General features: G+C 50.1%; 2 protein-coding genes across 6 annotated transcripts in view; both read left to right on the top strand.

Moving 5' to 3' along the window:
- Positions 1–117: 117 nt before the first annotated feature.
- Positions 118–21479, top strand: part of HOGA1 (4-hydroxy-2-oxoglutarate aldolase 1) — a 32417-nt gene continuing 11055 nt past the window's right edge. The window contains exons 1-6 of one of the 5 annotated variants that reach the window (XM_030941513.1): positions 118–688; positions 14457–14585; positions 14771–14898; positions 15357–15491; positions 15751–15847; positions 17541–17930. In XM_030941513.1, the coding sequence (XP_030797373.1) occupies positions 478–688; positions 14457–14585; positions 14771–14898; positions 15357–15491; positions 15751–15847; positions 17541–17869 (1029 nt within the window). In that variant the 5' untranslated portion in view covers positions 118–477 and the 3' untranslated portion in view covers positions 17870–17930. Of the gene's footprint in view, positions 689–14456; positions 14586–14770; positions 14899–15356; positions 15492–15750; positions 15848–17540; positions 17931–21479 lie in introns of those variants that run through there. The other 4 variants (XM_010389551.2, XM_010389552.2, XM_030941514.1 and 1 more) reach the window with 4 other exon arrangements.
- C11H10orf62 (chromosome 11 C10orf62 homolog) lies at positions 5846–6873 on the top strand. Its single transcript, XM_010389550.1, has one exon. It carries the CDS (start codon positions 5846–5848, stop codon positions 6506–6508), a length of 663 nt encoding a protein of 220 aa, XP_010387852.1. The 3' UTR covers positions 6509–6873.

Below are 21479 nucleotides of genomic sequence, written 5' to 3'. Positions count from 1 at the left end.
AAGGGAGCAGGGCAGGGGAGGGACAGCCCGCCACAGGCAGCTTCTTGCCCAGCCTTGCCATGCCTCCCACAGGGCAGGGCCTGCTCAGCCAATCAGCTCCACCAACCTCACAACTGCCCGTGGAAACCTGGCTAGGCTTCTGGCTTTGGGGCTGGGAATTGTGGGAGGAGGGCCCAGATCCCGCTGGAGATACCCTTTAGTATTGGGATCCCAGAAACCAGTCCTACATCTGGCCAGAGGGACACTGGATTGTGGCATTTCTCCAGCTGCTACCCAGAAGGAAGAGGGCCCCCTGGGGCCTATAGGCCTTGCTCCTGACCCTGGGGACACCCAGCTCAGGCCTGCCCCAGTGGCCACAAGTCAGGGAGGCCGCAAATTTTTAACTAGACACATTGATCATTAATGGGGGTTAGAAAGAGTTCAAACTAAGTCTCACTCCGGGACATAGACCAATTGTGCCTCAGGCCTCCTGCAGAGATGCTGGGTCCCCAAGTCTGGTCCTCTGTGAGGCAGGGGCTAAGCAGGAGCTTGTCCAGGAATGTGAGGGGCTGGGCCTCAGGGGAGGGGAAGAAGGTGGACATTGCGGGCATCTACCCCCCTGTGACCACCCCCTTCACTGCCACTGCAGAGGTGGACTATGGGAAACTGGAGGAGAATCTGCACAAACTGGGCACCTTCCCCTTCCGAGGTAAGCGGGGCCGTCCTATGTGGGAGTTGGGGAGATGTGAGTGACCCTATTCTCTTTAACCAGAGACCAAGGGAGGGTACACAGGCTCTGTCAAGCTGTCCAGGGATAGTCTGGTACTCAGTGGGTCATTTTATTATTGGAGAGGAACAGGGGAGACTGGTCTGGAGTCAGGAGACAGGCAGGAAGCTCCTTGCTGGCCTGTAAACTTAAGCTAAACCTCACCTGCTTCAGTTTACCCAGCTGTAAACTGTTAACGTGTCTTTGTAGCTCCCAGAGTGATTCTGGGGTTGGACTGGAAAATGGGTGTGAAAGTACTTGTCAACCTTGTTACTCAGTGCAGATGTGAGGGCATGTGGCTGGGGTCACGTGGCAGTCCAGCCACAGTCCCAGTTCCCTCCAAAGTTTGTTTGTACATTCTCTTCTGGACAAAGCCTCCTTGCCAGAATTAGTTCTCCCTGTTGTGGCTCCTGTGATCCCGTCTCTTTTTACACATGGGTCTCCCCCACTCTGAGGTTAGGGACCAGATGATATTTGCAACACTCAACATGTAACAGAGTCCCAGGCGCAATAAATGAAGGTAGAAGAAAATGGCAAATCCTGCTTGCCCTGCTCCGCCCATCCCCATTCCTTACCGCACAATCCTCTGAGGTAGTGCTCTCTATAGGACCATCCCACAGATGGGAGTCCGGGCCTCAGAGTAACATGGTCACTGCCCAAGGTCGTTCGGCTAACACATAGCTGAGCTGAGATTTGCACCTCGTCTGACTGCATGGCCCATGCTCCGTTTTACTCCCTCACTGACTCGCATTATAAACCCTTTGGAGCTGCTAGGCCACACTATTTCAACAGAGTGTCTGGTCAGCTTTGGGAATGGTGTGTCTCCTATTGAGGCAGTATCATGTAGACCGTGGACTCTGGTTTCAAATCACAGCTCTGGGTGAGCGCCTGTAATCCCAACACTTTGGGAGGCAGAGGTGGGTGGATCACGAGGTCAGGAGTTTGAGACCAGCCTAGCCAACATAGTGAAACCTCGTCTCTACTAAAAATACAAAAATTAACTGGGCATGGTGGTGGGCGCCTGTAATCCCAGCTACTTGGGAGGCTGAAGCAGGAGAATCACTTGAACCCGGGAGGCAGAGGTTGTGGTGAGCCAAGATCACACCATTGCACTCCAGCCTGGGTGACAGAGCAAGACTCCATCTAAAAAAAAAAAAAAAAAAAATCACAGCTCTGGCACTGACTTAGTGTGGGATGATTGCTATCCCTATCGGACACATGGGAGTGATAATGCTCATATTATGGGATGGTTGAACAAAAAAATCTGAGAGAATGCAACTGAAAGCATGCTATAAATTGTAGAATAATATGCATTGGAAGGTACTGATTCCAACAGTAATAATGATGAAAGTGACAGTGTGATTGGCATTGCGGCAAAGTTGCTTTGTGACTGTGACCCTTGGCCTGGTGGACACGTTGATCATTCATAGCTCAGTACTGAGGGAATGTGCCCCTTCCTTGGGGACAACGAATGCCCTGTGGAGGCCCACGTTGAGCAGGGACACAACTCTAAGTTTCTGCTGGTGCTTGGCTCGTGGGGCCTGGAGGTTTGGTGAGGTCCTGGTTCTCCTGAAGTGAGAAGCATTTTGAGCCTCTAAGTAGAAGACCTTACTTCAGCTTCAAGGTTCAAGGATGCTCTAGTTCAGGGTGGGGAGGGTGGACTTTGCATCTGGTGCTTGCCTGCCACCCAGAGAATCCACAGAGACCCCCAGACTCTTCTCTGGACCCTCCCTTCCGTGCTACCCACCCACTCCTGCAGAGGGCATGGGGTGCCCAGGAGCACAGGCTTCTGGGGATTTGGCAGGCCGTGGGCCGCACATACTCACTTGTCTGTCTCCCTCGCAAGCTATGCTGGCTCCAGCTTCCATCTGATCACTCACCCACACACCAGAGAGCCAGCGGGGTGTGGTAGGAAGAGCCCAGCATCTGGAGTCAGAGGACCTGGGCAAGAATCCTGCCACTTCTGCCAGTTAACAGAGACCTTGGGGAAACCACTTAACCTTTCTTTTTTTTTTTTTTTTTTGAGGCGGAGTCTCGCTCTGTCGCCCGGACTGGAGTGCAGTGGCCAGATCTCAGCTCACTGCAAGCTCCGCCTCCCGGGTTTACGCCATTCTCCTGCCTCAGCCTCCCGAGTAGCTGGGACTACAGGCGCCCGCCACCTCGCCTGGCTAGTCACTTAACCTTTCAAATCCAGTTTCCTCATTTTAGAATAGGAACTGAGCCTTCAGGCTCTGAGCCACAGGGTCAGTATAATCCTTCCCAGGCACTGTCACAGAGAACACTGTCAGAGATAGAGGGTCCCTTCCCTGCTTCTGGGGCATAGCCAAAATGCCCAGGAAGGAAGACGCAAACAACTTTCGCTCTGACATCTGTATTTCTCTTGCCCTGTCCTGGCCCCTGAGGTAGACTTTGCAGCCCAACACTCAGGCCGAGGAGGGAATATGTCACATTGTAAGGGCCTCCTGCAGCCATTAAAGGTCCTCTAAAGAGGAGACGGGGTCCAGGCTCAGTGGCTTACTCCTGTAAGCCCAGCACTTTGGGAGGCCAAGGCAGGAGGATCTCCTGAGACCAGGAGTTGGAGACCAGCCTCGCCAATATAGTGAGACCCTGTCTCTATTAAAATAAATAAATAGGAGGTGGGAAGCTGCCCTGGATGAATCAGTGAAGAGTTAGAGATTCTTCTGGAAAGCACTCCCTGAAACTCTGTAGCTCTCATTTTTTTTTTTTTTTTTTTTTTTTTTTTTTTTTTTTGAGACAGAGTCTCGCTCTGTTGCTCAGGCTGGAGTGCAGTGGCGCAATTCGGCTCACCACAACTTCCACCTCCCAGGTTCAAGCAATTCTCCTGCCTCAGCTTCCTGAGTAGCTGGGATTACAGGTGCCTGCCACCACGCCTGGTTAATTTTTGTATTTTTAGTAGAGATGGGGTTTCACCAGGTTGGCCAGCCTGGTCTCGAACTCCTGACCTCACGATCTGCCAGCCTCAGCCTCCCAGAGTGCTGGGATTACAGGTGTGAGCCATCGTGCTGGGCCTCTTATTTATTTATTTGTTTATCTTTAAGATGGAGTCTCAGTCTGTCACCCAGGCTGGAATGCAGTGGCACAATCTCGGCTCACTGCAACCTCTGCCTCCTGGCACTAAAGCAATCTGCCCACCTCAACCTCCCAAGTAGCTGGGACCAAAGGTGCACACCACCATGCCCAGCTAATTTTTTGTATTTTTAGTAGAGATGGGATTTTGCCATGTTGCCCAGGTTGGTCTCAAATTCCTGAGCTCAACTGATCTGCCTGCCTCTGCCTCCCTAAGTGCTGGGATTACAGGCGTGAGCCACCATGCCTGGCCCTGTGTAGCTCTTTTTAAAAAAATCTTTTTAGCATCGCTAATTCGTACTGATTATTTGAATAAAGAGTATTCTTTTTCTTCTTCTTCTTTTTTTGTGACGGAGTCTTGCTCTGTCTCCCAGGCTGCAGTGCAGTGGCGTGATCTCGGCTCACTGCAAGCTCTGCCTTCCAGGTTCACATCATTTTCCTGCCTCAGCCTCCTGAGTAGCTGGGATTACAGGCTCCTGCCACCACACCCGGCTAATATTTTTTTTTTTGCATTTTTAGTAGAGATGGGGTTTCACCATGTTAGCCAGGATGGTCTCGATCTCCTGACCTTGTGATCATCTGCTTCAGCCTCCCAAAGTGCTGGGATTACAGGCATGACCCACTGCACCGGCCAAGAGTATTCTTTTTAAATAAAAGTTATGACCGTAGTCTAGAGGAGGGGGTCATTACAGAAGGGCTCTATGGCCCTGAACTCACACCCATAAACACCCTCAAAGATGGACTTTGAATTGTTATTTCCAAATGAGGTTAGTGGCCAACCACAGGACTAGTGCAGCAGGACTGGGAAGATAAGGTTCTTCATAAAATGCTTGCGTCCTATTTCTTCCATATGTAGAGTGCACCATGCTTTCTTGCAATGATATAATATTTTGTATATATTAAAACCATTACTCTGTTAAAGAAAATATTTTGCTTAAAGCATCACAATTTTTACAACCCCATTTTGGCATTTCTTATTTTTTTTTAATGGGCTAGATGCTTTCGAGGGGAAAAAAAATACAGTGGCCCAGGCCTGTCTATACCCTGAGAGGCCTTGGAGACTAATTAGGCTTTTCGTTGTCTGCACCTATGGAAAGCCTTGCCAGCAAGCTCAGCTGCTCACAACCCGAACCATGCCTATTCATGGGGGGACAAATTCCAGGTTTGTAGGTGCATCACTAAGGCAAGAGGTAGCAGCCACCGTCCGGAATCTAGACCCAATGAAGTCCCCTGTCCTGTCCACTCTGCCTTCTCAGCCCACTGCTTGCCTCCCCGCCCTCAGCCCATTGTGACCTCATGTTAGTTATTCCAGAATGAGCTTCTTCCTGGGTTCTTTTCCCTCTGAACTCTGCCCTGTAGTGGGGTGAGGGGCTCAAATGAGGATGGACTATGCCAGGCTGGCAGCAGACATGGGCCCTGGATGGAGGGTTCTCTGGTCTCAGATGGCTAGGAATGGATACCAGCCCCGTCAAGGGGGTCCTTCTGCCATGGCCAGCCTGACCCAGCATCCTTTGCCCCCGGGGACCACCAGATCAGGAGAAAGAGAAACCAAAGACTGGAAGATACAAAGGCCTAAGTTGTAGAATGGGTTCCAAGCAGAAGGCAGAAGGACTCAGAATCAGAGAAGCGGCCCTTTCACTGAGCTTGGGGACAGCTGTCAGGAGGAGACAGGACCCAGGCCTCAGGCAATGCATGCCAGGCTAGACATGAGGGATGCTGCAGCCTTTCCCCACCCCACTCTCCCCACCCCACCCCCAACTGCCTTCCTCACAATGGGGTTCATTGTTGAGGTGGTAGGGGGCACCTAGGGAGGGTGCAGCAGGGGGCCTGCCCGCCAGACATCCTTGGGGAGCCTGCCCTTTCAAGCATGAACCATACCACCAGAGATCGCCCAGCGTGCTCTTAGCTCTGCCTGCCTGGTGTAGGGTCCTGGAGACCTTCTTGGAGCTCATCCAGCAGCCATCATGCAAGGTGGTGCTGGGGACTGCCCTCTTGCTAGGAGGTGGAGGTCTCATGCTGTGGGTTCAGAAAAAGAGGAGAAGAAAGGTAACCTCTGAGTGTCCACCAGACAAGGACAAGTCACCAGAATCCCATAAAGCAAAGAATGAAAGCTGGATTAAATCTCACTTTAGCCGCCTTTCCGAAGAGAAGCTGGCCCGCAACAACAACGCCAGCACCAGTGGCAATGCTACCCAGACTGAGAGTGGGAGTGGAGAGGCCAGCACCACAATTCACATGGAGACCTTCACCACGAGGCACGGAGAAGTGGGCTCCGCTCTGCACCGGGATTCCTTCGCCAGCAGGCAGAAGACATCTGGGCCGTCAGTGATCCAAGAGATCCACCAGGAGTCTGGAAAAGCCCCATCCACCGATGAGGCCATGTGGGCCGCTGTGGCTGCCTGCACCAAGGAGATTGACACCCAGGGGCGGCACCTGGCTCACTCCATGTTGCAGCGGGCCACAGCTTACCAGCACTCAGGTCACCTGGAGTCCAAGGACATCAACCAGGAGGAGCTGAGGGCCCTCGAGGAAGTAGAGATGAAGCTGCAAAAGAATTTCCTCACCCAGCGGGAAAACACCATAGCTGGTGCCAACCACACACACACTTTCTATGGCCACAGTCACCACGGCCACCCGAGCCACCAGAGCCACAGCCTGCCCAACCGCAGACACTAGATCTATGACTGCTTGGAAGCCATCTAACCACGGGTGGAGATGCCCCTGCCCCCAGCAAGCCTGGCTCACACACATGTCTGTTTTCTCTCCTATGGGGCCATCTATGCAGCCCAGGGTGAGATGCTGTGCCCAAATCCCTACTTTCTTAGGCTCCCCACAGGGATCATGGGCCCTTTCAACTCCATGAGTGTGGTCTGCTGCAGAAGATGGCCCCTGTTGGAGGGAGAGCTGGGAGGACACAGCGCAGGTGAGACAGACCCTGAGGCCCCTGAAGACCCACCAAGGGAAGACAGATGGGAGCAGGCAAGAGCCCCACACTGATGTCCTTGCCTGCAACGGAGCCAATAAAGCTTTGTGTGCCTTCACTCTGACTCCAGGGGTTCTGTGGGCAGCCTGAGGTCTGGCAGGGATGGAGGGAGGTGGCTCCCTCTCCAGCAGTCCTCTGCGTGTGGGCCCCGGCCTGGGACCTTTTCACTGGGCCTGATTTAAGGCTGTATGAAACAGCTACCCTGGTCTCAGGTTCTGGAAAAGGGGCACCTCCAGACGCCTCAACACCACCAACCTGATGTTGCCAGGGAACGGGGGAGCAGCCAGGTATTGGGCTTGGAAGAGAAACAGGCTTTCAGAGGAGGCTAACTAAGCCAGATGGGAATGAGGGCCCCTGTCCTCTTGGTGCTATCTTTGTTCTCAAGTCATGTGGCATCCTACAAGGCAGTTCTCTCCCCGGCCCCACCTGCCTTCTGGGGCCCTTTGGGATCCATGTTAGTACCTCCCCACCACCTAGGTCTACAGCTACTGAGTGGGCACAACACTGTCTTCTTGTTTGTTTGTTTTTAATTTAATTTAAAGTTCCAGGATACATGGGCAGGACGTTCAGGTTTGTTACATAGGTAAACGTGTGCCATGGTGGTTTGCTGCACCTATCAACATGTCACCTAAGGTATTAAGCCCTGCGTGCATTAGCTATTTATCCTGATCATCTTGGTTTTCTTTTCTTTTTTCTTTTCCCTTTTTTTCTTGTTATATATATATATTTATTTTGAGACAGAGTTTCACTCCTGCCGCCTAGGCTAGAATACAGTGGCGTGATCATGGCTCACTGCAACCTTTGCCTCCCGGGTTCAAACGATCCTCCCACCTCAGCTTCCCAACTAGTTGGGACTGCAGGTGTGTGGAGTCACAGCTGGCTAATTTTTTTTTCTTTTTTCTTTTCTTTTCTTTTCTTTCCTTTCCTTTTTTTTTTTTTTTTTTTTTTTTGTTGTATGTGTGTGTGTGTGTGTGTGTGTGTGTGTGTGTGAGAGAGAGAGAGAGAGAGAGAGAGAGAGTCTCGTTTCGTTGCCCAGGCTGGAGTGCAGTGGCACAATCTCGGCTCACTGCAATCTCTGCCTCCCGGGTTCATGCGGTTCTCATGCCTCAGCCTCCAGAGTAGCTGGGGCCAAAGGCACACACCACTATGCCTGGCTAATTTTTTTTTTTTTTTTTTTTTTTTGTATTTTTAGTAGAGATGGGATTTCACCATGTTGCCCAGGCTGGAGTACAGTGGTGATATCAGTTCACTGCAGCCTCAGACTCAAACTGGCAAAATTCAAATAAAGTCCTTAGTTAATGACATTGTACCAATGTTAATTCTTTGGTTCTGGTCATCATATTATAGGTAGGTAAGACATTATCATTGGTGGAGGGTGGGTGAAGGATGTATAGAAAATCCCTGTACTTTTTTTTTTTTTTTGAGACAGAGTCTCGCTCTGTCACCCAGGCTGGAGTGCAGTGGCGCGATCTCAGCTCACTGAGGAATTGTAATTCTTTCAGAGGGAGGTTATGAATTACATCGTGCAAAAAAGTTTGGCCACAGACCAGGGCAGGAAAAAAAAAAAAGAACTTGTTTTTCTTTCACACAACAAATTCCTATGCTAGGTGCCACATCGGAGGCCAGAATGCACCCAGGCAAAGTAAGGTGAGCACTGGGCAAGGAAAACAGAATGCTGGGGAGCAGACTTGAGCTTGTTGGCCCTCACGGAATTTGGGAGGTGTTCCAGGCAGAAGGGAACAGCACAAGCAAGTGTGCAGAGGGAGGGAAGTGCAGTGTGTCTGGGGAACCATGGCAGTCAGCTTGTGTTTTTTGTTTTTTTTTTTGAGATGGAGTCTCGCTCTGTCACCCAGGCTGGAGTGCAGTGGGGCCATCTTGGCTCACTGCAAGCTCCGTCTCCCAGGTTCATGATTCTCCTGCCTCAGCCTCCTGAGTAGCTGGGACTACAGGCGCCCGCCACCACACCCGGCTAATTTTTTTGTATTTTTAGTAGAGTCGGGGTTTTACCGTGTTAGCCAGGATGGTCTCGATCTCCTGACCTCGTGGTCCGCCCGCCTCAGCCTCCCAAAGTGCTGGGGTTACAGGCGTGAGCCACGGCGCCCAGCCTGTTTTGTTTTTGTTTTTGTTTTTGTTTTCTGAGACCGAGTTTCACTCTTGTCACCCAGGCTTGAGTGCAGTGGCACAATCTCGGTTCACTGCAACCTCCGCCTCCCGGGTTCAAGTGATTCTCCTACCTCAGTGCACTACCACGCCCAGCTAATTTTTGTATTTTTAGTAGAGATAGGGTTTCATCACATTGGCCAGGCTGGTCTCGAACTCCTGACCTCAAGTGATCAGCCTGCCTCGGCCTCCCAAAGTGCTTGAATTACAGGCATGAGCCACCATCCCTGGACTTTTTTTTCTTTTTTTTTTGAGACAGAGTCTTACTCTGTCACCCAGGCTACCATGCAGTGGCGCAATCTGGGCTCACTGCAACCTCCACCTCCCAGGCTTAAGCGATTCTCCTGCTTCTGACACCCAAGTAGCTGGGATTACAGGTGCGTGCCTCCACGCTCAGCTAATTTTTTATTTATTTTTATTTATTTTTTAAATTATTTTTTGAGACAGTCTCGCACTGTCGCCCAGGCTAGAGTGCAGTAGTGCAATCTCGGCTCACTGCAACCTCTGCCTCCTGGGTTCAAGCGATTCTCCTGCCTCAGCCTTCCAAGTAGCTGGGATTACAGACGCCTGACACCATGCCCAGCTAATTTTTGTATTTTTAGTAGAGACGGAGTTTCACCATGTTGGCCAGGCTGATCTCGAACTCCTGACCTTGTGATTCGCCCGCCTTGGCCTCCCAAAGTGCTGGGATCGCAAGCGTGAGCCACCGTGCCTGGCCTAATTTTTAAGTTTTTTAGTAGAGACAGGGTTTCACCATGTTGGCCAGGCTGGTCTCGAACTCCTGGCCTCAAACAGTCTGCCTGTCTTGGCATCTCAAAGTGCTGGGATTACAAGTGTAAGCCACTGTGCCGGGCCCAATTTCTCATTTTATAGGAGAGGTGAGATTGAGAAATTGTGTCTAATCCCATAGGTGGGGGAGGGGGTGGGGGATTGAAGAGTTCTGGGGACCTTTGTAGATGGGTGCTGTCCATGGGGAAATATTATACAAGAAACAGGTAACGGAAATGCAGAGCAGGGAGGCCCAGTGGAGAGATCCCAGGAAGACTTCTCAGACGAGGTGGCAATGATGATGGACCAAGAAGGCGTAATAATGTCTGGGGACACTCCTTATGTGATTCTTTTTAGTCACAGTAAGCCACCATGTTTCTTATGTGTCCCCAGCCCCAAATGCCCACTCCCCTCCCTGCCATCCAGCTCCCAGAGCAGCAAGTGTAAATGTGGGGGCAGGGGAGAGTATCTTCCTTTGTCTTACAGCTGGAGGGGGCCTTGTACACCCACTCCTAATATCACAGTGGGTGTACAATGAGAGGTCATTGAGAGCAGCCTCCCCTTCAACACCCGCCACCCTCCTGATTTAAGGTTTGAGCACTTTCTCCTGATTCCCTAAGAATGACAGCTAACACTTATTGAGCACCAGGTTCTATTCGAAGTACTTTACAAATAGTATCTCATTTAAACTTCAAAACAACTCTAAGAGGCTGGGCATGATGGCTCATGTCTGTAATCCCCAGCACTTTGGGAGGCCAAGGCAGGCAGATCACCGGAGGCCCGGAGTTCGAGACCAGCCTGGCCAACATGGTGAAACCCTGTCTCTACTAAAAATACAAAAATTAGCCGGCACTGTGGCAAGTGCCTGTAATCCCAGCTACTCGGGAGGCTGAGGCAGGAGAATTGTTTGAGCCTGGGAGACAGAGGCTGCAGTGAGCCGAGGTTGCACCACTACACTCCAGCCTGGGCAACAGAGTGAGACTCTGTCTCAAAACAAAGCGAAACTCTGAGAAAGGCACTAATATCATCACCATTTTTCAACTGAGTTAGCCTGGGCTTCTCTGACTTCAGGGCCTGTGCATCTGACCCCTCTCCTGTGAGCCCTCTGCTTTTCTGCTTTTTCCACAGTCCCTGGTTCATCGGAGATCCTGGCCTTTTCCTCTCCTCTGGCCCCCTCTCTACACTACAGGGACACATCAGGCTCACACCTGGACATCTAACCAGGGTGAAGGAGAGGCTCTTTGGGGTACCCACTCACAGATTTCTGGGACATTTTCTTATCTAAGCCTTTAAAACAGTCCTATAAGGTAGGATTGAAATCATTTCCCTGTCATCCCATAGAAAAGGAAACAGAGGCCGGGCGCGGTGGCTCAAGCCTGTAATCCCAGCACTTTGGGAGGCCGAGACGGGCGGATCACGAGGTCAGGAGATCGAGACCATCCTGGCTAACATGGTGAAACCCCGTCTCTACTAAAAAATACAAAAAACTAGCTGGGCGAGGTGGCAGGCGCCTGTAGTCCCAGCTACTCGGGAGGCTGAGGCAGGAGAATGGCGTAAACCCGGGAGGCGGAGCTTGCAGTGAGCTGAGATCCGGCCACTGCACTCCAGCCTGGGCGACAGAGCGAGACTCCGTCTCAAAAAAAAAAAAAAAAAAAGAAAAGGAAACAGAGACTCAAGGATGTGATGTGACTTGTTAAATAGCCAGAGGTGACTCCTGAGTCCAGTGCAGCCCTGTCTGCGCCACACTCCCTCTTCTCCAGCCAGGCACTTCTTCCTTCTTGGGAGTCAGGCATGAGCCAGTTGCCCCCTTCAATGAGATAGAAGACAGGGCTATGTCATAGAAGCTTTGAGCACAAGGTCTGCTTCTGACTCCCAGAGTGCAAGCCCCAGCTGTCCTGCTGTTTAGACCAGCTCCACCAGTGGGGCCCAGAGTGTTCCTGGAACTGACCAGCAGGATGAGAGGTGAAGGAAGGGGATGATAGTGGCTGAATCAGTGGCCGCAGCAAGAACATGCCTCATCCCAGGACGGCAGGCAGGGGTGGGGAGGAAGACGACTTTGGTATTGGAACAGAGAGAGTGGCAAGAGCTTGATCTCTGACTCTTTAGTCAGAGGGTGCTGGTCTAATTGTAGCTAGATTGGAGTCCTCCTCCAGTGCTGGCACCTTTTACAGAGAGCACTGCAGCTCCATGTAGCAAGACACAAGGAGGCCCTACCTTGGGCTACTAGCCTGAACACAGATAAATCAATCCCCCAGAAGCAATCCCACAGAAGTGAGAAGCTGTGTGCCTCCAGATGTTTCCTGCAATGTTACCAATGCAAAATAACTACCAAAAAAAAAAACAGGCAAGGTGGCTAAATATCCAGTGAGAGATATCCTGATATCCTGGCAACTCACTCTGGAATCTGATGGTGTAGTGAACAGCATGGAAAAAGGTTGGTGGAACGAAGTGGAGTCTACATCACACAGTGTCCCCTGAAGGATGACTCACAGGAACAATTTCTCTTGGTCCCAGCGCCAGGAAACTCTGTGTTTCTCTGGGGCAGTTGCTTTGCTTTTATCTTTTGGGTTCTACATATCTGTTAACTGATCGTGTTTCCCTTGTAGCTCTGGCTGTCGGGAAACTCCACATCAAATTTCTGGCTCATTTCTCAGAACTATATGGCAAGAACTTTGTATACCAATACTGCTTGTGGCCTTATTTTCATTTCCTTCTCCCAAATAGCCTCCAATTTTTTTTTTTTTTTTTTGGAGACAGGGTCTTGCTCTGTCACCCAGGCTGGAGTGCAATGGCGCAATCATAGTTCACTGCAGCTTCAAATGCACCTGGTTTATTTATTTATTTATTTTTTGTAAAGTCAGGGTCTCACTTTGTTACCCAGGCTGGTCTCGAACTCCTGGCCTCAAGTGATTCTCCCACCTTGGCCTCCTGAAGTGCTGGGATTACAGGCCCAAATATCCTTCTATTAATTAAGAATCCTGTTGTATTGTATTCTATTTGTAAACTACTTCTATTTTTTTTTTCTTTAATGGAATGGGATGGAGAGGAGAAAGAAGAAGAAAGAGAAAGTTAAGCGGGCTGGGCACCGTGGCTCACCTGTAACTGGTACCGGTTACTGGTTAGACATATCCCAAGTAAATGATTGATAAAAACAGGAAAACACAAAATAAAGCAAGGAGATTCACTTTTCACCCAGAAAGTTGGCAAAAATTAGTTCTGACAATACCAAGATTTGGCATGTACGACATTCTATGCTGCTACAGTGATTGATTAGCAATGTGGCACACAGTCAGGCATTGGGGCTCACATCTGTAATCCTAGCACTTTGGGAGGCCAAGGTGGGTGGATCACCTGGGCCCAGGAATTCGAGCCAGCCTGGGCAAAATGGTGAAGCTCCATCTCTACAAAAAAAACTACACAAATTAGTTGGACGTGGTAGCTCATGTCTGTAATCCTAGCTACTTGAGAGGCTAAGACAGGAGGATCACTTGAACCTGGGGGGTCAAGGCTACAGTGAGCCTTGACTGTGCCACTGTACTCCAGCCTGGGTGACAGAGTGAGACCCTGCCTCAAAGAAAAAGTAAATACATAAAAAATGTGTCACAGATGAAGGTGCACATAGATATGACTCAGCAATTACACACCAAAGTATCTGAACTCTAGAGGAACTCTTTTTTTTTTTTTTTTTTTGAGATGGAGTCTTGCTCTGTTGCCCAGGCTGGAGTGCAGTGGCACAATCTTGGCTCACTGCAAGCTCCGCCTCCCAGGTTCATGCCATTCTTCTGCCTCAGCCACCCAAGTAGCTATGACTACAGGCGCCCACCAGCACGCCCGGCTAATTTTTTGTATTGTTTTAGTAGAGACGGGGTTTCACTATGTTAGCCAGCATGGTCTCGATCTCCTGACCTCGTGATCCGCCCGCCTTGGCCTCCCAAAGTGCTGGGATTACAGGCGTGAGCCACCACGCCCAGCCTACAGGAGCTCTTAGACATATGCACAGAAGACTACAGAAAATGTTTGTTTCAGCATTGTTTGTAATAGCAAAAAGAAGAAAACATTCTTTTTTTCTTTTTTCTTTTTTGGTAGAGACAGGTATGCCCTTTTTTGGTAGAGACAGGGAGCCATGCTGCCCTGGCTGGTTTTGAACTCCTCGGCTCAAGTGATCCACCCACCTTGGCCTCTTAAAGTGCTGAAATTACACGTGTGAGCCACCAGGCCCAGCCAAAAAGAAGGAAACATTCTAAGTGCTCTCAACAAGAGAAAGAAAAATAAATTGGGTTCTAACCATACAACAGAATACCATACAGCAGGTAAAATGAATGAATCAGGGCTATGTGTGCTGCTGTGGACAAAGCTCAAAACATAGTATTAAATAAACAGAAAACTGCAGAGGGCTGTTTAAGCTTAATTCCATTTCTATAAGGCTTAAAATTGTAATAACCATATTACATAAGGATTACTTGAGCTCAGAAGTTTGAAGCTGCAACAAGCTATAATTGAGCCACTGCATCCCAGCCTGGGCAACAGAGCGAGACCCTGTGTCTAAAACAGAAACACGATGTGAACCGTCATTGCAGCTGTGTGGGAACCTTCTGCCTGCAAAGATGGGAAGGAAATGTGTGAAAGAGATTGTGGTGTTGAAAGGTAGGAACACTAATGTCCTGGTTGTTTTATAGAGGATGGGAAGGAGTTGGTCAGCTGTGTCTCTTGCAGGCTTCGTGGTCCAGGGTTCCAATGGCGAGTTTCCCTTCCTGACCAGCAGCGAGCGCCTCGAGGTGGTGAGCTGTGTGCGCCAGGCCATGCCCAAGAACAGGCTCCTGCTAGCTGGCTCGGGATGCGAGTGTGAGCCAGAATGCCCTGTGCCCTGGGGGTGGGAGGGTGTGTAGGATCCAGGCTCCTAGGCCCTAGCTTGGGTCCTGTCTCCTTGTTCTGCCTCTTCTGGGACGTGCTGAGGCACCCTCGCTTGGCCCAGTGCCCTAGTCCAGGCCTCCTTCTGCCTGCTGTCACCTCTCTCCTTCCTCCGGCAGCCACTCAAGCCACAGTGGAGATGACTGTCAGCATGGCCCAGGTTGGGGCTGACGCGGCCATGGTGGTGACCCCTTGCTACTATCGTGGCCGCATGAGCAGCGCGGCCCTCATTCACCACTACACCAAGGTGTGTGTGGGGCCTGAGACCAAGAGGAGGCTCTGCCCAGGGAGAGGAGATGAGGGAAGCTGGGAGTGGGGTGCTACTTCATATGAACGGCAGCTATAGGAAACGGGTGGACTGCCACCATGGATCAGCTGCACAACATTGGGAGGCTTACCTAACCACTCTGTGTTACTGCTTCCTCCCCTCTAAAATTGGAGGAATGATGTCATCTATCTCATAGGGTTGCAGTGAGCATCAAATGAGATCAGGAACATAAAGGGCTTAGAACAGTGCCTGGCACATGGAAAGCACTCCATAAATATGACCCACCGTGATTGCTCACACTCGGGGCACGCAGCACAGGAGGGAGGCCTGTCCAGGTGGCCCTGGAGTGAAGCAGGCCTGGACCTGTGGGTGGGCAAGTCTCTGGCTCCTGGGACCTGGGGCGGCTGCCCTCTCCTGCTTTTTTCTGCGCCCCGCAGGTTGCTGATCTCTCTCCAATCCCTGTGGTGCTGTACAGTGTCCCAGCCAACACAGGGCTGGACCTGCCTGTGGATGCGGTGGTCACGCTTTCCCAGCACCCAAATATTGTGGGCATGAAGGACAGCGGTGGTGATGTGAGTGGCAGCAGCTCCGGGGTTGTGGTCTTCTCCTCCTTTTCTGGTTCCTGGTTCCTAGCACTTTTGCTCCTGAGGGCAACTCTGAGATCTGTTTCCATCCTTGGCTTCTGTGTGGATTCTCTCTGTCGTGTGGGCTCTCTGGGACTTTCTTGAGGGCATCTCTTTGGGCACTGGGCTTTCATTCCACCACGCTTACCCGGCCCTCACCCAGGATAAGGCTCTGGGCACAGCTCTCACACCACATTTGCTGTTGCAGGTGACCAGGATTGGGCTGATTGTTCACAAGACCAGGAAGCAGGATTTCCAGGTGTTGGCTGGATCGGCTGGCTTCCTGATGGCCAGCTATGCCTTGGGTAGGCTGCCCACTGCTCTCAGATTGTCATGGGTTACCAAGAGATACCCAGGCACCTGGGTCTGCTGGGAGAGACCGTGAGGGCTGGGGCTGGGTCTGAAGACGGTAGTTTGCCAGCCTGCCCGCTCTGAAAACTCAGAAACCTGGCCACGCCGCTTGCCTGTCTGAATACAGGGTGCTGTGAGTAACCTTGCTGGCTGGAGGAGGATGGCTGTGTACAATCCCTGGCCTGTAGTAGGGATGCCTGCAGTTTGTTCTAAGTCCGGAGCTCCGTGATTAGATGACAAACTTAGTTGCTCTAATCCACTTTGTACATCATTCTCTGAGGGCAGAGGCCTTGGGGCCCTCCTCTGTAGTTCAGGAGTCCATTTTCCTCTCCCCTGTCCCAGGCCAGAATGAATTGTCAGATCTACAGAGTTGAGCCAGGGATCTTCAGTTGCCTGATCAGATTCTGTTCCAATCCAGGGTCCCTATGAATGTCTCTTAGATCAACTGCTCTTGTCTGTTTGGGGTCAGCGTCCTTGGGTTTGGGTTGGATTTGAGCCCTGGAGGGGAGGGAGGAGAAGGGAAGCTGTTCCTTTCAGTTGAAGCCCCAGTGAGGAGAGATTTGAGTGACCTTTCTAGCACTGCAGGGGAGAATCCTGGTTCCTATTCCATCTGGTCTCTCCAGACTTTGGCTGGTTGTCTAGGGCCTTGTACATCTCCCCCTGCCATGTCACGGCCTCTACAATGAAGGGGAAGAAGAAGGGACCCATCATTTCTCTCTCATTCCTGAAAGTGGAGTAGAAAAAAAAAAAAAAAAAGCACAGGCTCTGGAGGTTGGAGGGAATCTCAGTTCTGCAGTTTATTCACCGGGTAATGCTGGGCAAAGCATTCACCTCTCTGGGCCTGAGTTTCTACTCTGTGCACGGAGGGATCGTGAGGATTAGAGAGCATCAGGGCCATGCTGCTGAAGCACGCCTGGAACACATAATAGGTATTCCACAAACAACAGCTCTATTAGCTCATTCTAAATTGCCTCCTCTCTCTCTGGTCTTGAGGCCCTGTGCCTTGGGTTCCACTCCTATCTAGCCTTAGAAGCATACTCACAGACTTGCAGAAGTGGTGGGGCTTTCTGAGATCACAGCCAAACCCATTTTCATTGCCCTGATGAGCACAAACAGGACTAGAGAGGGTCTCATTCAGGTTTATGCAGTCAATGGGAAGACATGCCTGGTGACCTGACTCTGTCCAGGGCGCTTTCCACGCCCACTGCTGTCTCTGGTTGCATCCACTGGGGGGAATAAGATTTCAAAAGAGCAAAGGCTTCCCATCCATCCTACCCTCTTACAGGACTGATGAGTCAGGGGGCTATTGGAGGAAGCTAGAGGTGTCAACTGGCAGATGGGATTTTATTCCGGGAGGGGTTCAGGGAAGGAACTGTCCTTGAGTTCACTTTCAGGCTCTGCTCCCTGCCCCTCACAGATCAGCCCTGAGCAGCACTCGACCTGCAGGATTCTATTTTGAATATGCAGGTAGCTCTTCTCTCTGGAAATGTGTACTCTGGACTCACAGAGCATGCCTTTGATGTAGCCAACCAAGTGACATAGAAATCTGTATGTAATGTCCCCAGGCTGAAGAAGTGCTGGGACCAGGGCTTGAGATGCTCAGAGGGGAGAGGCTCTGGCTGACGTTCTGTGTCTTACTTCCTGCAGGAGCTGTGGGGGGCGTGTGCGCCCTGGCCAATGTCCTGGGGGCTCAGGTGTGCCAGCTGGAGCGACTGTGCCTCACAGGGCAATGGGAAGATGCCCAGAAACTGCAGCACCGCCTCATCGAGCCAAACGCTGCGGTGAGCCAGTGGCAGCAGGGGCGCGGTGTGGGGGGAGTGGGCAGTCTGTGTCCTCACTGGAGCAGGACCCAGGGCTGGCACCAGGCCCCACTCAGTCTCTTCCTTTCAGAAAATCCTTTGAGAGAACATCCCAGTGTGGGAACTCCTTGTGCCTCCCAGAAAATCCTGACTTTGGACAAAGTCAGGCACTATTGATTGTGAAACTTAAGTGTACATTAAAATTCCCTTAGAGGCAAATTAAAGTTTCAACTTTTGGGCCCAAGAAGATGCACTGAAACAAACATCCTGTGTGATTGTGATAGAATAACCCTAGGACCACACTTAGAGGTGCCTGGAGAGAAAGAGCGTAAACCAGGGCCTCTAAATCCACGCTGTTGGGGGCCAGGTCCTGAAAAAATAGGAATGATTGGGGCTAGCAAAGGAGTTAGAAGGCAGGAGAGTACCATCTTCATATAATCTGTTCTGTGGTCAGACTCTGTACCCCAATTCTTTGTTGGGCAAACAAAGAAGAACTTCAGAGAGAACGCCCGTCAAGTTCAGGGCCATTCTGAAGTCTGAGGCAACAGAAAAATGTGTGCCCCTGTATTCAAGTTTTAATGTACATTTTATCCTTTATTTCCTTCCTTCCTCCCTCCCTCCCTCGCTCCTTTATTTCTCTTTCTCTCTCTCTCTTTCTTTCTCTGTCTCTCTCTCTCTCTCTTCTTTTCTTTTCTTTTTTTTTTTTTTGAGACAGAGTCTCGCTCTTTTGCCCAGGCTGGAATGCAGCAATCTCAGCTCACTGCAACCTCTGTCTCCCAGGTTCAAGCAATTCTTGTGCCTCACACTCCTGAGTAATAGAGATTACACGTGTGCACCACCATCCCCGGCTAATTTTTGTTTTTGTTTTCATGTTTCAGTAGAGATGGGGTTTCACCATGTTGGCCAGGCTAGTCTCAAATTCCTGGCCTCAAGTGATCCGCCCACCTCAGCCTCCCAAAGTGCTGGTATTACAGGCATGAGCCACAGTGCCTGGCCTTTTTCTTTTCTTTTCCTTTCTTTTCTCTTCTCTTCTCGTTTCTTTTCTGAGACAGAGTCTCACTCTGTCGCCCAGGCTGGAGTGCAGTGGCTCAATCTCGGCTCACTGCAACCTCCGCCTCCTAGGTGCAAGCAATTCTCCTGTCTCAGCCTCCCTAGTAGCTGGGATTACAGGCACGTCCCACCATACCCAGCTAATATTTTTGTATTTTTAGTAGAGACGGGGTTTCACCATGTTGGCCAGGCTGGCCTCAAACTCCTAACCTCAAGTGACCCTCCTGCCTCGGCCTCCCAATTTTTTGCTTTTATTTTTTTATTTTCGAAACAGAGTCATTCTCTGTCACCCAGGCTAGAGAGCAGTGGTGTGATGATAGCTCACTGCAGCCTCAACGTCCTGGGCTTAAGCAATCTTTTTTATTTTTTATTTTTATTTTTGTAGAGATGGCGGTCTCACTATGTTGCCCAGGCTGGTCTTTATCTCCTGGGCTCAAGCGGTCCTCCCACCTCAGCCTCCCAAAATGCTGGGATTACAGGCATGAGCCACCATGGCTGGCCTACTGTATATCTTATATTAAACTTTTTATTTTATTTATTTACTTTGAGATGGCGTCTCACTCTGTCACCCAGGCTGGTGTGCAGTGGCACAATCTCGGCTTATTGCAGCCTCTGCCTCCTGGGTTCAAGCAATTCTCCTGCTCAGCCTCCCAAGTAGCTGGGATTACAGGTACCTGCCGCCACACCCGGCTAATTTTTGTGTTTTTAGTGAAGACAGGTTTCACCATGTTGGCCAGGCTGGTCTCAAACTCCTGACCTCGTGATCCACCTGCCTTGGCCTCCCAAAGTGTTAGGATCATAGGCATGAGCCACCATGCCTGGCCAAACTTTTTATTTTTAGATAATTATAGATTCCCATGCAACTTTAAGAAATAATACAAAGGGATCCCATGTACCCATGGTGCAGTTTTCCCCAATGGCAACATCTTACAAAACTGTAGAATAATTTCACAGTCTGGATATTGACCTTGATACAGTTGAGACACAGAATATTTCTGTCCCTACAAGGATCCCTCATGTCATCCTCTTATAGCCATGCCTACTCACATTTGCCTTCACCGGCTCCTTAACCTCTAGCAACCACACATACATTCACCATTTTATAATTTTGTCAGTTCAAGAGTATACTGTATGGAATCACATGGTATATAACTTTTGGGGACTAGCTTTTTCCACTCCGCATAATTCTCTGGATATTCATCCAGGTTGTTTGCTGCGTGTATCAATAGTTAATTCTTTTTATTTCTGAGTAGTATACCATGGCATGGCTGTACCACAGCATGTTTATTTATTATTTATTTATTGAGACAGGGTCTTGTTCTGTCGCCCAGGATGAGTGCAGTGGCAGGATTATTGCTCACTGCAGCCTCGACCTCCTGGCTCAAGCAATCTTCCCAGTTCATCCTCCCAAGTAGCTGGGTCAACAGGTGCACACTACCACACCTGGCTAATTCTTTTTTATTTTTAGTAGAGACAAGGTCTCGCTATGTTGCCCAGGCTGGTCTCGAACTCCTGGTCTCAAGCCATCTTGCCTCAGCCTCCCAAAGTGCTGGGATTACAGGCATGAACCACCACAGCCGGCCCCCTACAGCATGTTTAACCACTCACCTGTTGAAGAACAGCTGGGTTATTTTCAGTTTTTGGCTATTAAAAGCTGCCATGGGCTGGGTGCAGTGGCTCACGCCTGTAATCCCAGCACTTTGGGAGGCCAAGGTGGGCAGATCACCTGAGGTCAGGAGTCTGAGACCAGCCTGGCCAACATGGTGAAACTCCGTCTCTACTAAAAATACAAAAATTAGCTGGGCGTGGTGGTGCACGTCTGTAATCCCAGCTACTCGAGTGGCTGAGCAGGAGAATCGCTTGAACCCAGGAGGCGGAGGTTGCAGTGAGCCAAGATTGTGCCACTGCACTCCAGCTTGGATGACAGAGTGAGACTCTGTCTCAATAAATAAATAAATAAATAAATAAATAAATAAATAAATAAATAAATAAAAGCTGCCATGAACATTCATGAACAGGTTTTCGTGTGTCCGTAAGTTTTCATTTTTCTGGGATCGATACACAGCAGTAAAAATGGTGGGTCATAGGGTAGTCACAGGTTTCATTTTCTGAGAAACTGCTGGCTGGGTGTGGTGGCTCACACTTGCAATCCCATCATTTTGGGAGGCTGAGGGGGGTGGATTGCTTGAGCCCAGGAGTTCAAGACCAGCCTGCACAACATGGGGAGACTCTGTCTCTACAAAAAATACAGAAAATTAGCTAGGTGTGGTGGCATGCACCTGTGGTCCCACGACTTGGGAGGCTGAGGCAGAAGGGAAGATCCCTTGAATCTGGGAGGTTGAGGCTGCAGTGAGCTGTGATTTTGCCACTGCACTCCAGCCTGGGCTACAGAGTGAGATCCTGTCTCAAAAAACAAAACAAAAAAACAAACCCCAAAACCCCAAAACAAACAAACAAAAACCCAGAAACAAACCTGCCAAACTTTTCCAGAGCGGCTGTACTATTTTAAATTTACACTGATGTAAACATATGAGTGATCTAGTTTTTCTGCAGCTTTGCCAGCATTTGGTGTTGTGACTATTTTTTATTTTAGCCATTCTGACAGATGTGTAGTACCATCTCATTGTGGTTTTAATTTGCATTTCTCTGATGGCTAATGCTATTGAACATTTTTTTTCATGTATTTATTTGCCATCTTTTCAGTGAACTATCTATATTTCTTACCCGTTTTAAAATT

This window comes from Rhinopithecus roxellana, chromosome 11 (assembly GCF_007565055.1).
Source record: "Rhinopithecus roxellana isolate Shanxi Qingling chromosome 11, ASM756505v1, whole genome shotgun sequence".
In the NCBI taxonomy this organism is placed as follows: domain Eukaryota; kingdom Metazoa; phylum Chordata; class Mammalia; order Primates; family Cercopithecidae; genus Rhinopithecus; species Rhinopithecus roxellana.
Note: the sequence above shows the minus strand (reverse complement) of the source record. Positions and strands in the feature narration are given on the sequence as shown.